The following is a 16,793-nucleotide window of genomic DNA, read 5'->3' on the forward strand; positions in this document are numbered from 1 at the left end:
GCAAAATGTCCATATTTCGTGCATTTATTACATTGTGTGCCTCTGCCTGGACATCTGTCATCTCTTGAGATATTACTTGTTCCACATCTTGTGCATGTACGTTGTATTTTGTCCCTCTTGGCTTGGGTGTTCTCTCTCCTTGCCTCAGGGGTTTTATGATTATAACTTAACACTCCAGTATCTGTTTACAGTTTCTAAACTAGTTTCAGGTTTCTCAAGTTGCTCCTGCCTTTTGTTCTGTTGTTTGACTAATTCTGACTGCTTTGCTATCTGCATAGCCGTGGCTAGGGTTCAGTCTCTCTTTAATTGTATCTGTTGGGAAAGATTTTTTTATGTTAACCCAATAACAAGCTTGTCTCTGATATTTTCATATTTTGCATTCCCAGAATCACAGTTTTCAGCCAATGTATGTAATGTTCTTATAAAACATTCAACCTTGCCCCCTGGTTCTTGAATTCTCTGTTGAAAATACTCTCTTTCATGAACCACATTTCTCTGGGGTATAAAGTACACATCAAACACAGCACCAGAACCCTTTCATAGTCATCTCTGTGACTGTCTTCAGTAAAGTCAAAAGATTTAAAGATATACTCCGTGTAGCATAAATTAAAGAAGATACCTGTACATCTCCAGCTTCTTTGTGGAGCTTGGTAGCAATGCAAAATCTTGCAAAACATTGTTTTCAGACTAACAAACCTTCACAATGGACAAAGCTGAAGTTCTCTGTGGCCCTGAAGAGTGGCATGCTCATAAGATCCTGCAACCTTTGTTCCTTCTCTTTCTGTTGTTAGTTTACTTCTGCCACCATGTCATATTCCTGTACCAGATATGGACTAGCTACAGAGCTTGGTTATATATACATTAGATGTGTTCATTAAAGATCCTTTAATGGTCTGCCAAGTATGGCTAAGGTTGGCTTTAAATAAGGTATTTTACACACCGTGTCAGCTAGTGGCTGAACAGTACAATACAGTTTAGCATTTCATTACACTGAATGAGCAGAGGGACTAAGATTTGGCCCATTTCACACTGGGATTGTGCTGTAAAGTCTTATGGGGAAGTGAGCAGTGCATTATACCAATGGGCAAATGGCAAAAGACTTAGAATTTGGATTTAGTTGGATAAGTGCCCAGCAGTTTGGATAAGCATTGACTTCTTTGTGGGGCTTCAGACTGAACTGGAAAATTGTGCAAGAACCAGCTATTTTCATGAGGTTACTAGTACTTCCTACTTCGGGATGGATTGCAATGCTTTTTGCTTTTCATGCTTTTTCAGCATTTCCAAGAATAGAATCTAGAAGGAAAAATTTTTATATATAATGTTAGCTGGAAAAGGTTGAATGTTGGTGAATTTGGTTCAGTATCAAAATGGTAGCTAATCCCTATCTCATTAGCATTGCCACAAGTGTAAATTTTAGATATTAAGCAGTCTCCATGGCTGATTTCCACATGAATACATTAATATTTCCACCAGTCCACTAGCATGTTACATTTAAAAACTAGTTTTAGATGGGTTTGGTTAGGCACATGGAAAAACAAGTCTGAACCATTTTTAAAACCCTGGAATTACTAAAAGAAATTGTTTAACAAAAAATGCCTTTGGCCAATTTTGAAATAGACAAGGTATAATTTATGCCTTCCCCTCCTCACAAGAGTGGGTTTCAATGGACATCAAATCTCACCAATATATTGTAGCCTTATGTCAGAGGGAGGTAGCACAAGTGTAACTGGCATGTTGAAGCAGAATCACCCATAGGGAAGCACCTGTGACTCTCAACTGCATAATGGAGAAATTAATTAGAATCAGTGAGTCTACAGTGAATAATAAACAAACTCAATGATGGAATTTCTAAAATAAAGTGTTACCAAAATAGTCTGTAGCTTACTAAACATGTTAAATGAAACCCAATTACTATAAATCATTTCCCAGAACTAAAACAAGATTTTTTTTTTTGCTTGTGCTAACCATTCAAAACAAGCATTTTTACTCCTTTTATATTATATTATCTGGCTATATTATTCCCTATCCTGTACAAATTAGTTTAAGACTCTTTCCCCTGTTTTAGCCAGTAACATTTGTACAAGGTTAAATCAATTTGTGTTTTTATTCATAATGTGTTTTTCCATAGGAGTGGCTAATGTTCCAAGTCAAATCATGATGCAGAAATGTTTTTAAAAGATAATGTCTTTTATCTAAAGAGGTGTTTGAAATGTGGTGGAAGTGCTGGATCCTTATTTTCAGAATCTTAGTTTTTCTGGAGAATAAAGGACTATCAATCTTCCTTTGATTTTTAAAGGTGTGCAAAGCAAAAGAGAAGAAAAAGAACTAACATGAACTCACTTGTTAGAAAGCACCTTGAAAGTGATCTCCAGAAAAACTTCCAGAGATCAATTTCTAGTGAGCAGTTCAGCAGCTATGAAAAAAGAGCACCCCCAACGGTCTTCAGAGACCACTTCTGAATACTTCTTTTTCCATCACTTTGTTTACTTTCACACTAGTGGCATGAACAGAGCAACAAGATGTGGTTGCTCTCTCTCACTCTCTCTCTCACACACACACACAGATGATGCAGAGAACTGTCCCTCCTAGCACAATTAGCGAACAAAACACTGTGATATCTTTAGCCAACAAAATTCAGAGGAGATGCTTTTTGACCATTTAGAGAAAAATTCTTTGTTTTTGAGGTTTGGCTTTTTTTAAGTGTAGCTACTTGGGGGTAGCGTGCAGTTTCATTTAAAAGCTAAGCTGTATTTGTTTATATGATATAGTTTGGGAACTATAGACTGATCTGTTGAAGGGGAAAGGATGGTAAAGGAAGTTTTAAGTATTCTATTTTCCTACCTGGCAGGCACAAGGGGAATGGGCTTATTTTGCCAAACATTTTTGCAATGTCTTTATCATTCAATTGCATCTTCTCAGAGTTTAATCATAGAAACAGTTTGGAATCTAAACATTTATTTTAATGGTATTTTACTCCAGAGGATTAAAAACAATAGGTGGGGGGGATTTTGTTTTTTTAAACTTTTGGTCAAAATCTTGTTGCCCTTAAGTAGGAATTTTGCCTGCTTAAAATCTAAGCGAGGGCTCAGGATTTAGCCATTAAATAGCAGCCTCCGGGGGGGGGGGGGGAGAGAAAGAGTTTTACCTACCTATTTTCTGTCAGCAGTGCAAACTCTATCATTTGCAAACACATGTAAAAATGAAGCAAAATGATGTACATAACAAATGAAATTATTTTATGTGTATTTTTAGCTTAATTGTAAACTGAAAAAAAAATTAAAAAGCATTTACTTTTTTCCAAAAATGTATGTCTATTGAAATTCAAGGTGTTTCTACCTTTTCAGATGTAACATTTCCAGCTGCCTATTGATAATAAATATTTATGAACAGCAATGGATCTGTATATCTGTACCATGTTCAGCAGAACTTTTTCAAAGGCTCTACACACACCAAACCACATTCAACTCGGGTATACTGCTTTTGGGAGAACTCAAGGGCTTGTGGAGACTTGTGCATGTGCTTAGGTTTAAGAACTGAGCACCTAGTTTTACAAACCTGAGCCAATGAACATCTGGTAGCTATGACAGCTATTTTGTAACACCATATGCAATGAGTGGTGCAAATATTGGTATGTTGGGGTGAAGTCCTGGCACCAACAAAGTCAGTGACAAAACTCCAATTGACTTCAATACAGCCAGGATTTCACCCCTGAAATCCAAACACCCTAATGGTCAGGGTTCAGAGAGATACCGAAAACAGTCAGATAGGAACCCAAGCTGCAAAATAAAAAAATAAATAAATAAGCCTGGATCCCAATTTCAAGCCACCCAAAGTCTGGATCCAAGGTTATCATCTCCTTCCATTATGAAGAAAGGAGCCATTTGGAAAATATAGATTTGGATTTCTAATTCGAACACCCTTCAATGTTTGGATCAAAGGTTTTGGTTGGAGCACAATTCTGTAATATAGAATGAGAAAAGACTGCATCATATTCAGGAAGATACTGATGAGGCAGAAAAATTAAAATGAAGGCTTGGCATGGAGCAAAACAGGTAACTGATCTGGAAATGCTGCTTACTGTAGGACCTTTAGTTTAGTGCTCTTGTGCAGCGAGGGGAGGAAAAACCAGTGCGGTAGCCTGATCTTTAGTAACAGTGAAGTCTAATGTCGCAAACACACAGAATTACACGGGATTTTTTTCTGCAGTATTTATGATAATTGTCTTTAATAATGCATGAATTTTAAAATTGAAAGACTTCTGAAAAGATGTGTGCCTCTAACAGTGTGGAATGTTATGGATGTTAATGTGCAAAGATTGAAACAGGACTTGAGCTATCATCAGTGATTGCAGAACACCTGTTTAAGCTGCTGCTTAAGCAGCAGCTAAGGTTCCAGATAAAGTCACCTTTGCAGGATACAGGCATGCGGCAAGGTACACAGGTATAACATCAGTGGAGTTACTCTGCATTGTTACACTGCTATAAATCCAGAGTAACTAAAATGAGAATCTGGTTCCCAGAACCCACCAAGGGGATATACTCTAGGTAGTGTTCATTGCAGTTGTGATGTCAAGCTGTGTCAGCCCACCAATAACCAATGCCCACTCAAAGCTTTAGAAAAATGGACCAACAGAGAAGGTATAAAATTATTTCAAAATTGGTGGCACCACCCAGGCAGGGAACAGGTATACACAGTGTAAATAAAGTTAAAAATGGACTAATTAAAAATTAGAAATTTAATTAAAAATCCTATATTTTTCTTGCCTTTATGGAAAAAAAAATTAATACCTCTTAACATCAAGGCCATGTCAAATCCAAACACCAACACAATTATGGAAAGTCACCTTCCCAATGACACAAATTTGGGGCAGTAAAAGAGTGGATTCACCATTGGACTCCTCTCTAGCTACTCCCCACCAACCGTTGCTCTGGATCCCTCAGTGGCCTGCCTCTTCTTGCTACTTGGCTCTCTCACCAAGCCCCATTTTTTTTCCCCCACCTCTTCTGGGTGGAGAGAATGTCCTTACATCTGATCCTCGACCCCAGCTCTTCGCCCCATAATGCTTACACCCTTCTCTCAGGGCACTAAGTTGCCCTTATCCCTTTGAATCAGGGAGCTTAACTTCATCTTCCAAAGGGCTAACCGGGAAACAAGAGTCCTCGCATTACGCTGGGTTCCAGTTCAAGGACCCTATAAACAGCAGCCAAGGTCTGCTCTGTCAGACACCTTGCCACTGCCTCCCTGGACCACTACTTACTATTGGCCTTCCCTCAAGCCTTTTCCACTACCCCTTTCTGGGCTCTTTGTAATGAACAGCATCATCTAGGGTTTCTCCTGAGAGATCCAGTTTCTGCCCTTTGTCAGGATGAGCCACAGGAACTTGCTCCAATCCTGTGTCTTTCAGGTAGCACTCCCTGGTCTTCCTCCTTACCCTGCAGGAGCTCTCTTATTCCTGCAGGTCTTTCCCTTCTCATTACCAAGAGAGACTGTAGAGTTCTTCCCTTTCTCCCTGCAACCTCTTTCTGCTTCAGGCTGCCTCTCTTTATAGCACTCCCCAGCTGGGCTTCATTTTTAAATTAGGCCTTGGTTACCCTCCAGGTGCAACCAGGTGGGTTAACTGGCCTCTCAAGCCCACATTAAGCCTTTCACACACTGTGTGGGGTAGACCCCACCACCACCGGGACCTAAGTGTAAGAGAGCACGTGGGTCACACGCACACAACAGTCCTCAATGAGTATGACAAGGAGAAGCATCAGTTTGTACAGCAGCGCCTCATTGGACTACGATCTGAAAAGCAACAGAAGTAGTTTTGTACTGCACTGGCTTTTTGGCAGTAAAACAAGTTTCTGCTTGATGTTGTTATCCTCATTTCACTACTGACTCAAAGCCGGAATTTTGGGGAATATGTTCAGTCCAATTGTCTCCTATGTCCCATAAAAAACCCTATGTGGATTTCTTAACACAAGCCTCAATCTACTTTGTAGGGACATTAAGGAGGGTTTTTTGGTCAGAAAAAAAGACTCATTTCCATAGGTTAGATGCTTTTTTGTTTATTTAGTGCAAGTCAAACACCACTTCTACCACCATTTGTGCAGGGTGACTTTCACGAACCAAGGCTCTCTCACAAATACAACTAGATACAGTAGAACAGGCCAACGCCGAGCACTCTCCCACCTTCTAACACTTCAAGACTATACTGAACAAAATTAAACAGAGAAAGAGCAACTATTACAAATAAGTAGTTACTATTGGAGAATACACCTGGCTGATGTGTTTTGTTCAGGACTGGAAAAAGCAGCCTATTTCAACAGTAATTACTTTCCTCCAATGGACTGGGACCCAACCTTTCTCCTGCTTACATAATGAAGTAGGTTACCATTACAGGCAAACTGGTATAATATGTAAGATACATCGTTCTCTTGTGCAAGAGTAACTCCTCCATACATTGTACTTATTGATGAAGGTAAGTGATAATTTATATATACTGGCATGAAAAACAAATTGCATTGTTATATATTATGTACAGTTGAATATAAGCTTAGGGTTCTTTGCTATACAATAGTTTTACTTTCCAATATACTCTAATAAAACAATACTCAAGTTTTAAACATTTTTACCATTAACTAAAAGAGAAACATGTAAATGAAACAAAACAGCTACACAATCCACTACTGAAACAATACTAACAGAGAAAACAAGAAAACTTTAGTGCAAGAAGTGAGTTTACATCACTTGGCCTTACATACTCTGAGGTACATAATGTGATACAGGATTAGGTGAGGTAACATAACTGACTTGATGCAACTGTCCAGGATTTACAGTATTATGAAGCCGTGAAGAATTACCATACGATGGATTTGTGGGATGCCAAGGGCTAACATAATGATAGGCAGGTACTAAAGAGATGCAAGAGTCAAACCCAGGTAGAGGTGGCTGGCCATAGGGATCTGTCGCTACTGGATAATATACTGTTCCATGGGATGGAGGTGGAGGCTCTACATTTTGGAAAGTACCTGAAAACAGAGTTGATATATTTTAACATTTTGGCCATTTTTATGCAACCCTTCATTTTCATTACAACTGAAACAATTTTATGACACTTATGACAACACAGAACATATCTAGATAAATAATTTATGCCCAAATTTATGACAAGGAGACCATCTCAGCTCTTGAATAAGTTTGGAAGGCAACCTGCTCATTCACAGATGTGTCCCATGTCTGAAAGTATTCACTGCCTACTGATTGTATTTCTTTTTGTTGAGGCTCAGAGGAAGGGCAGATCCCCTTCTGAACTTCTCTGGGGCGGGGGCTGCAGGACAGTAGGGGATTTAAAAAAACAAAAAAGAACACCTCTCTTTGTAACCTCTGACCAGATACCATGGTGATGGATATGGGGTAAAGAAACTTAATAGGTTATAATTGCAGCAGAACTGCAAGTCTGTGTAATTGTCATTGATCAATTAATAGTTTTGGCAAGATACAGTGACAAAGACATGCCAGTTTCTACCATGTTTACTCCATTAGCCCAATATCAGACACTTAATGAGGCCAGACATCTGACCTTTGACATCATCTACTCCTTTAACACAGTCCCTCCCCTCTCCTTCCCCTTTAACTCCAGATAAGCCTATATGCTTCTTACAAAACTGATGGGTTGGGCTAAGTGTTGCTGTAACTTTATACACAGTGGAAGAGAGAGCCAGTGATAATGGCTGTTTAGATAACCAAGACACCTAGGAGAGTCCACTAACTATGGTTCCAATATTCCCTACTAGTACTCAAAATTTAGGATTTTTTTTTTAAATACAAGCATTCTTTTGGTTTGTTGTGGGTCAGCAAAAAAAAAAGTGGTCATCACAAGGTGCAAACATTTTTAAACACACAACCTCCCACACAGTTTGAAAAAAAAGTCCTTTCTAGAAAAGCAGCTAGTCTACCAAGGTCAAGCCAAAAATAATATTTTTGTTTCTTGATGGTGTTACCTAGCCCTGAATATCAGCAATTCTAAATCATAAACTTAAGTAATATATCAGAAACAGCACACACCTAACCCTAAGATAACCTATAAAGGAGCAGGGCTCACAGGCAATTTTGATTTTTTTCTAGCATCTATCCCTGGCTGCAAGTAATGAACAATAATTTTAAAAATGATAAAAGATAATATCTCGTCACCCACCCACAGAGCATACACTATCCTCATTTTACAACAAAACTCTATTTTAACCCCCCCTCCCCCCCCACACACACAAGTTGTCACCAAGTCCAGAGGCCATTATATGCAATTCATCATTTATCTCATCTAATGGGAAATGTAAACAGGCCCTTGACACAACATAATTGATTGCTATGGTCCTTTTTCCTCGCTTTGTCAACTGAAATTGTAGACCAATGTGACCAACTGTTGTAGCTCACAGGAGTAGTGTAAACAGTAGGATGCCCATTTCTACTTAAAGAAAAGGAGGACTTGTGGCACCTTAGAGACTAACAAATTTATCTGAGCATAAGTTTTCGTGGGCTACAGCTCACTTCATCTGATGCATTCAGTGGAAAATACAGTGGGGAGATTTATATACACAGAGAACATGAAACAATGGGTGTTACCATACACACTGTAACGAGAGTGATCAGGTAAGGTGAGCTATTACCAGCAGGACAGTGGGGGGGGGGGGGCGGGAACCTTACCTTTTGTAGTGATAATCAAGGTGGGCCATTTCCAGCAGTTGACAAGAATGTCTGAGGAACAGCGGTGGGGGGGGGGGGGGGGGGGAGAAAGGAGATGGGGCTGGGGTGTCTGCTGACATGCACGAGCTGAAACTGTGGAAAAGCAGCATCACTTGCCCCATAATCTCAGCCGTGCAGAACACAATGCCATCCACAGCCTCAGAAACAACTCTGACATCATAATCAAAAAGGCTGACAAAGGAGGTGCTGTCATCATCATGAGTAGGTCGGAATATGAACAAGAGGCTGCTCGGCAGCTCTCCAACACCACTTTCTACAAGCCATTACCCTCTGATCCCACTGAGAGTTACCAAAAGAAACTACAGCATTTGCTCAAGAAACTCCCTGAAAAAGCACAAGAAGAAATCTGCAGACACACACTCCTGGAACCTCAACCAGGGGTATTCTATCTGCTACCCAAGATCCATAAACCAGGAAATCCTGGATGTCCCATCATCTCAGGCATTGGCACCCTGACAGCAGGATTGTCTGGCTATGTAGACTCCCTCCTCAGGTCCTACGCTACCAGCACTCCCAGCTACCTTCGAGACACCACTGACTTCCTGAGGAAACTACAATCCATCGGTGATCTTCCTGAAAACACCATCCTAGCTACTATGGATGTAGAAGCCCTCTACACCAACATTCCACACAAAGATGGACTACAAGCCGTCAGGAACAGTATCCCCGATAACATCACGGCTAACCTAGTGGCTGAACTTTGTGACTTTGTCCTCACCCATAACTATTTCACATTTGGGGAGAATGTATACCTTCAAATCAGTGGCACTGCTATGGGTACCCGCATGGCCCCACAGTATGCCAACACTTTTATGGCTGACTTAGAACAACGCTTCCTCAGCTCTCGTCCCCTAATGCCCCTACTCTACTTGCGCTACATTGAGGACATTTTCATCATCTGGACCCGTGGAAAAGAAGCCCTTGAGGAATTCCACCATTATTTCAACATTTTTTCGTCCCACCATCAATCTCAGCCTGGACCAGTCCACACAAGAGATCCACTTCCTGGACACTACGGTGCTAATAAGCGATGGTCACATAAACACCACCCTATACCGGGAACCTACTGACCGCTATTCCTACCTGCATGCCTCCAGCTTTCACCCTGACCACACCACACGATCCATCGTCTACAGCCAAGCTCTACGATACAACCGCATTTGCTCCAACCCCTCAGACAGAGACAAACACCTAAAAGGTCTCTATCAATCATTCTTAAACTACAATACCCAGAAACAGATTGACAGAGCCAGAAGAGTGCCCAGAAGTCACCTACTACAGGACAGGCCCAACAAAGAAAATAACAGAATGCCACTAGCCATCACCTTCAGCCCCCAAATAAAACCTCTCCAACGCATCATCAAGGATCTACAACCTATCCTGAACGATGACCCATCACTCTCACAGATCTTGGGAGACAGGCCAGTCCTTGCTTACAGACAGCCCCACAACCTGAAGCAAATACTCACCAACAACCACATACCACACAACAGAACCACTAACCCAGGAACCTATCCTTGCAACAAAGCGTGTTGCCAACTGTGTCCACATATCCATTCGGGGACTCCGTCATAGGACCTCATCACATCAGCCACACTATCAGAGGCTCGTTCACCTGCACATCTACCAATGTGATATATGCCCTCATGTGCCAGCAATGCCCCTCTGCCATGTACACTGGCCAAACAGGACAGTCTCTACGTAAAAGAATAAATGGACACAAATCAGACGTCAAGAATTATAACATTCAAAAACCAGTCAGAGAACACTTCAATCTCTTTGGTCACTCGATTACAGACTTAAAAGTGGCAATTCTTCAACAAAAAAAACTTCAAAAAACAGACTCCAACGAGAGACTGCTGAATTGGAATTTACAAACTGGATACAATTAACTTAGATTTGAATAGGTCATTACACAAAATAAAACTATTTCCCCAAGTTTATTCCCTCCCCCCCCCCCCCGCTGTTCCTCAGACGTTCTTGTCAACTGCTGGAAATGGCCCACCTTGATCATCACTACAAAAGGTTCTCCCCTCCCCCGCCTCCGCTCTCCTGCTAGTAATAGCTTACCTGATCACTCTTGTTACAGTGTGTATGGTAACACCTATTGTTTCATGTTCTGTGTGTATATAAATCTCCCCACTGTATTTTCCACTGAACGCATCCGATGAAGTGAGCTGTAGCTCACGAAAGCTTATGCTCAAATAAATTTCAGAGTAGCAGCCGTCTCTAAGGTGCCACAAGTCCTCCTTTTCTTTTTGCAGATACAGACTAACATGGCTGCTACTCTGAAACATTTCTACTTAAATGGCTCACACTCACATACACAAATGGTCATCCTAAAATACTAACCATTTGCCGTTTCCAGGGGAACTTGCCGGACATCATTCCTCCCAGTGTCAGTGTACAGCTGAGGTACTGACTGATCCACCATGGAGGCAGGCTCAGTGTATGCTGAGTAAGCTTCTACAGGTGATGGCGGTGGTACCTGTTGCATGTACACCATGGAATGCCAATAGCTCTGATGGTAATACTTGGGAGATTCGAAGTAAGGAGAGAAGTTTTATAGTCTGTGTGCACACACACACACACACACACACACACACTTTCCTCCCCCCACCTCAGTAGCACTTAACAATGTTGATACAGATTATATCTTGCAGACTGCCAGAAAGTCACCAAAACATGCCCACCCCCTCCCCAGCACTTTTCTCAACTGTATTATACCCTCTCGAAGAATTAAAAAAGTGTCCTCCCTACACATTTTATCATATAGGAAGAGAAGGCATTTTGAGGAATTTCTATTGTGGAAGAGGCTGGCATGAGTCTTAGTCTGCAGCATATCAGCATTATGTATTCCATCAGAATCAGAGGGCAGATGTAATTCTAGTACGGGAGGTACCTCCTGCTGGACACTAAAATCTCATACCACCTTTTTGGTGTACAACATACTAATAAAGAGAGAGAAGGTATTGCCAGTAATTTAGTCTCTATTAGTAATTTCTAGGATGTAGAAAGTCTTATTGCATTCTGTAAGGTCCTTATCCTGACAGGTGCCAAGAACCCCCTACCACCATAGGGTGGGTGGTAAGGGCATAGAGTCAATAGGAACCCTGAGCACTGGGGCCCCATACCTGGAGAATAATGCTCAAGTTTCATCCCTGAATTATTAATAACTCTAAAGTCAACTAGATTACATGGCTGTTTGAGCATCAGCTGGGAGTGAGGCGTTACTATGCACTTAATTGCTGTAGTAGAGATCAAAAGCTGGTGCCTGGATTCTGTTCCTGTTCAATTGCCTTGGGCAAGACACATGGGGCCCAGGAGAATTTTCCCACTGATTTCAACAGGCACTTGACCAGGCTCTTAACCTTAAAACTTCTCTATGCTTTACCTACTCTTCCCGTAGAAATGGGAAGAACAATGCTTTACCCACCCATCTTCATAAAGCCACAGATATGAAACTCACTACATGTAAATGTTCTTTATGAGTTTCACAATTTACAACTCAAACTTCCTGCATTGTAAATTTAGTCTCCTCAAGGCACCCATGCATGTACTAATAGCCAAATGCACAGGAAGCAAATTCAGAACACTTAAAAGCCCTATTCAGACACATCAATGCATCTGTCAAGACAGGTGACACCGTACAAGCGGTTTACTATACCATATCTGACAAGCACTTACCTGCAATCCCAAATTAAAATAATACTGCAATACCTTTGTATCTGGAATTAGAAAACATACTATAATTACTGAAGACTGTGGACAAAAACCACCCAGAAACAGTCATCTGTTTGTGGTCTTGTTAAAACTATGTAAATGAATAAAAATAAAATTGCTTAATTGGACAGCATTATTTTTTCTGAATGTATTTTTAGAATACAGAGTTCAGAATCTGACTCAATTACTTTCAAAAGTGATATTCTTGAAGTTCGCACATATGTGTAAACAATCTATGCAGTTTAGCACAATAAAAACTGGATTAAACATTGACAATACATTAACAAGTAACATTAATAAGCCAAAACTAAAATTAATGTATTGCTGTAAACCGTTTGCTCAATGATGCTTTTCACAAAATGACTATAATCAATGATTATTACAAACCTTAAAACAAATGAATATATTAAAAGTATAAATTACCATGGCCTAGATTTCCAGAAGTGACTAGCTATTTTGGACACTCACTCAATAGGGCCTGATTTTTGTATTCAAACCAACGCTTTCTGAAAATTAAAGCCTGTTGAAGTTTGTCAAATTGGGCAACCAAAATTTAAGGCACCCAAAACAGTCATTTTTGAAAATGTGGACCTAAAACTTACGTTGGAAGCAACTTCCCAAAGATTTGTAATTTAAAATTAACAGTGTTTTTACATATTAACTAATTTGTTTCTTTGGGCAAGGGAGATAATTGTAAGAAGAGCAGGTATACACGTACAATAGAATCCCATTTATCTGACCCTCCATTATCTGGCTATCAGGGTATGTCTACACTTACTGTGGATTGATGCTGCGGCAGTTGATCCACCGGAGTGGGTGGGGGAAAGGTGTCAATTCAGCAGGTCTAGTGATGACCTGCTAAATTGACCGCAAATCACTCTGTTGACTCTGGTACTCCACCGGAACGAGAAGTGTAAAGTAAGTTGACGGGAGAGTTTCTCCCATTGACCGAGTGCGGCGTAGACACCACAATAAAAGTTGACCTAAGCTACGTCGGCTCCAGCTACGTTATTCACACAGCTGAAGTTGCATACTAGGTTGACTTAACCCCATAGTGTAGACCAGCCATCAGTGTTAACAGGACCACCACCACACACAAGTGCAGAACAGGGCAATGTTTGGTGTGGTCCCTAGATGGTGATACAACACTGCACTTTCCCATTATCCGGTTTATCCGGATTTTTGATTATCCAGTCTGGCCTTGGTCCAAATTATATTGGATAAATGGGGTTCTGCTGTAGTCTGCTTTACTTCTGTTAAAACAGTACTTTAGACACAAGAGTCCTATGAAATGACAGCGGAGGTGAGTGTGTTGACCTGGCCAGAAGAAGAGCTCTATGTAAACTTGAAATCTTCTCTCTCACCAACAGAAGTTGGTCCAATAAAAATACATTACCTCACCCACATTATCTCTCTAGAAGCAGAGGTGAAAGTTCCTTATTATGGACTTCCAACATCATGCACACAGAATATGAATGCATACCCATGCACATAGATAGTGGAATACTGTGTTTTTCTTACTTTTATTAGTTTATAAGATTTATGATAGCTGTGTAAACTTCCACAATATCCAGAAAGATGGCATTTTAATCTGTTAAAAACACGGATAAATCATAATGACCAAAGCTGAAGTCCAGAATTTAGCATACATCCGACTACAGTAAAAAGGTATAGAAAGATGTATCCATTATCTGACATTATTGGGAAATACTAGATTACAGATTGGTTAGGTTTGTTGCCAACTATTCATGGATAATTTACCACCACCACAGATAGAATGTTACTTCGTTTTAAATCTATGGGAAAATTGCTTCACAGAATGTGGCTCAATGAAACTAAATTTTGCATTCTATGTACGCAAACAATGAAAAGGTCACTAAAATACTATGTCCCCAAACTGATTTGACTGATAAGCATCTTCTCTGCAAATAAGAGCACTACAGACCTTTCTCCAAGGGCCTGTGGTCCCTCCATTTTCACTATGAAAAGAAGAATGCATAATGCTAGTCTGAAAGCATGCGGGGGAGGGAGTACTTTGCCAGTTGCCCTATCATAAGCCAGCAGCAATTCATCTGCAGCCACTCTACACATACAGAAATGCATATGGTTATGGCATGTATGACTAGGCCCTAACACCCAAAACTTAATGCTATCTCTACCCATTATTAATTCCTGCTCTGCAGCTGTTACTCTGAGGCACCAAGATTTGCAGGGCCACCAAGATATACGTGCTGCTAAGGGAAGTGGGGACCTGCAAGGAGCATGGTGGGCAGGCATTCCACACAGTACCAAGATTTGTGGAGTTGGAATTAGGATTCCCCGAAGTCTTCTAGCTCTATGCAATTAAAAAAAAGCATGCCACCTATCTCTCTACACAGATGCTGACACCCCTACCTTGGAAGGATAGAATGCACCCAGTTTTCTGCACCCTTCCAACTTGCCTTTTCCAATTTGCTTCCATCCAAGGGAAGAGATAATGTAGTCCTGGGCAATTATATGGTACACTAACGAGTAATCCCAAAAGCGAGGATGGCCTTTAAAAAACTGTTCACTAAGAATAATCAAATTTTGAACTCAGAAACATACTTCTCCCCAAAATGTGAAATGTCTGGGATATTCACATTTGCAATTCTGGCAGGAATACACAGTTTTTCATTCTACAGTGCAGTTTTGGAAATGGGCAGAAGCAACAATAAAACATCAGAGTCTTTGGCTGGTCTCATAGTGACTACTTCAGAGAGTTAGGGAAAGAAATGGGTAACTTTAGTTCCAGATTAGGGGCCTGCATTAAAGTTAACTGAAAATTCCTCCTAGTTTCTCAGCTCCCTACAGCAATACAGCAAAGAAAAAAAGCTGTAGCACTTATCTGAAATAGACAGATGCTTTGTGTGAACGAGAGAGTATTACCAGCTCAGATCTACAGTGTTCTTCTCTGCATGCCAACTTGCATAGCACTTGGTTTATTGTGATTTGCAGCAATCAGGAGGCTATTTCTTTGTGCTTCACACACAATCCAGGAAAACAGGCAAAGACGAAAGGGAGGCAAAGCTCCACATGACTCACTAAAACAGGTAATCTCAAGATATTCACACATTACTGATTATTTTAAGAAAATGTCAACCACTGCTTCTGTTCCCAATCTCTGAAAGTGAATTGAAAAAGTTCTACACCTCCTACATTTTCAGAAATATCAGTGGAAATCTGTTTGGGCAGGACCATGGGACTAAAAAACCTCACTTAATTCTGTACTTCAGGATTTCATTTTATTGATATTGATTCATTTTATTGATATTTACAGGTTTTTGAGGCTGTTTCATTTTTTAAAAAGAAAGAATTAAAACCTAACCATGGAATGGAAAGATGGTTAGTTCCTCCATCCACACTATGGCCACCTCTCATTATTTGCCATTTCAAAACAGACCATAATCTATCCAGTTATTTTAGTAAATCTGCATAAATTCTTCCCCACTCGTGCAGGCAAGGAGTTTATGCCCTGAGGGCCATCCTAGTGACACTGCTTTGGCTGTGACAAGGTTAACCATAATGCTGCTGAAGCATTAAAGCATGCTGGAAGAGCAACATAAATGCTCTCTATATAGTATCTAGCAGCAGACTCATTTACATTTGGGGTAAATTAAACAATCTAATTTTACTTTTCAATTATTATGCAAATCTATGCAAAGTAAGCACCAGTTCTCAGAGCTGAATGGAGCAACCGTTACATAGTGAAGGTAACAGAACACAAGTTACTAGAGAATGAAATGACAGACAAATACTGAAGATAGAGAAGTCTGTGGAACACTGGAACAGCAGCAAATGCAGGTAGGAGCCAGTTTTTGTTTACAATGCTTTTTTAAGTTTATAGAAACCAGAATAATCTTCAGTAAAATATAGCCACAATGTGACACCTGCCAAACAGAGCAGCAGTGAGGCTAGTGAGATTCATATATAAATACAAGATAGTAACAGTCACCAAGAATTTAGTGTCACCTTACAAGACCTCAAGAAATAGTTTTCTGGATAAGAATTTTATTAGTGCAGTCTGAGAGGCTCTGATCTGTCTGGAATGCTACTGCAGGGAGGGAGAAATGGTCTCAAACACAGGACTCACAAAATAATCAGATATTGACAACTTCAATAAATATAACTGAGCATGCAGGAAAAGGGTGCACATGCAAGCCTACTAAATTAACTCGGGGGGGGGAGGGGAGGCGAAGAAGGGAGGGAGAGGAATCCAGAAGAGATTCTGAAAGTTCAAAGAGATGTGGATGTGTGAAAAGCAAAACACATGGGCCTGGCTTGGACCTCTCTCTGACTCTTGCAGT

At 40.4% G+C, this 16,793-nt stretch overlaps 1 protein-coding gene across 1 annotated transcript in view; it reads right to left on the minus strand.

Moving 5' to 3' along the window:
- Window positions 1-6,054: 6,054 nt before the first annotated feature.
- The window catches only part of ALG13 (ALG13 UDP-N-acetylglucosaminyltransferase subunit), a 55,859-nt gene continuing 45,120 nt past the window's right edge, over window positions 6,055-16,793 (minus strand). Inside the window, exons 25-27 of the mRNA XM_077825566.1 lie at window positions 12,433-12,473; window positions 11,098-11,278; window positions 6,055-7,013 (exon numbers count right to left, since the gene is read on the minus strand). Of these exons, the coding sequence (XP_077681692.1) occupies window positions 6,739-7,013; window positions 11,098-11,278; window positions 12,433-12,473 (497 nt within the window). The 3' untranslated portion in view covers window positions 6,055-6,738. The remainder of the gene's footprint in view (window positions 7,014-11,097; window positions 11,279-12,432; window positions 12,474-16,793) is intronic.

This window comes from Eretmochelys imbricata, chromosome 9, assembly GCF_965152235.1.
Source record: "Eretmochelys imbricata isolate rEreImb1 chromosome 9, rEreImb1.hap1, whole genome shotgun sequence".
NCBI lineage: Eukaryota > Metazoa > Chordata > Testudines > Cheloniidae > Eretmochelys > Eretmochelys imbricata.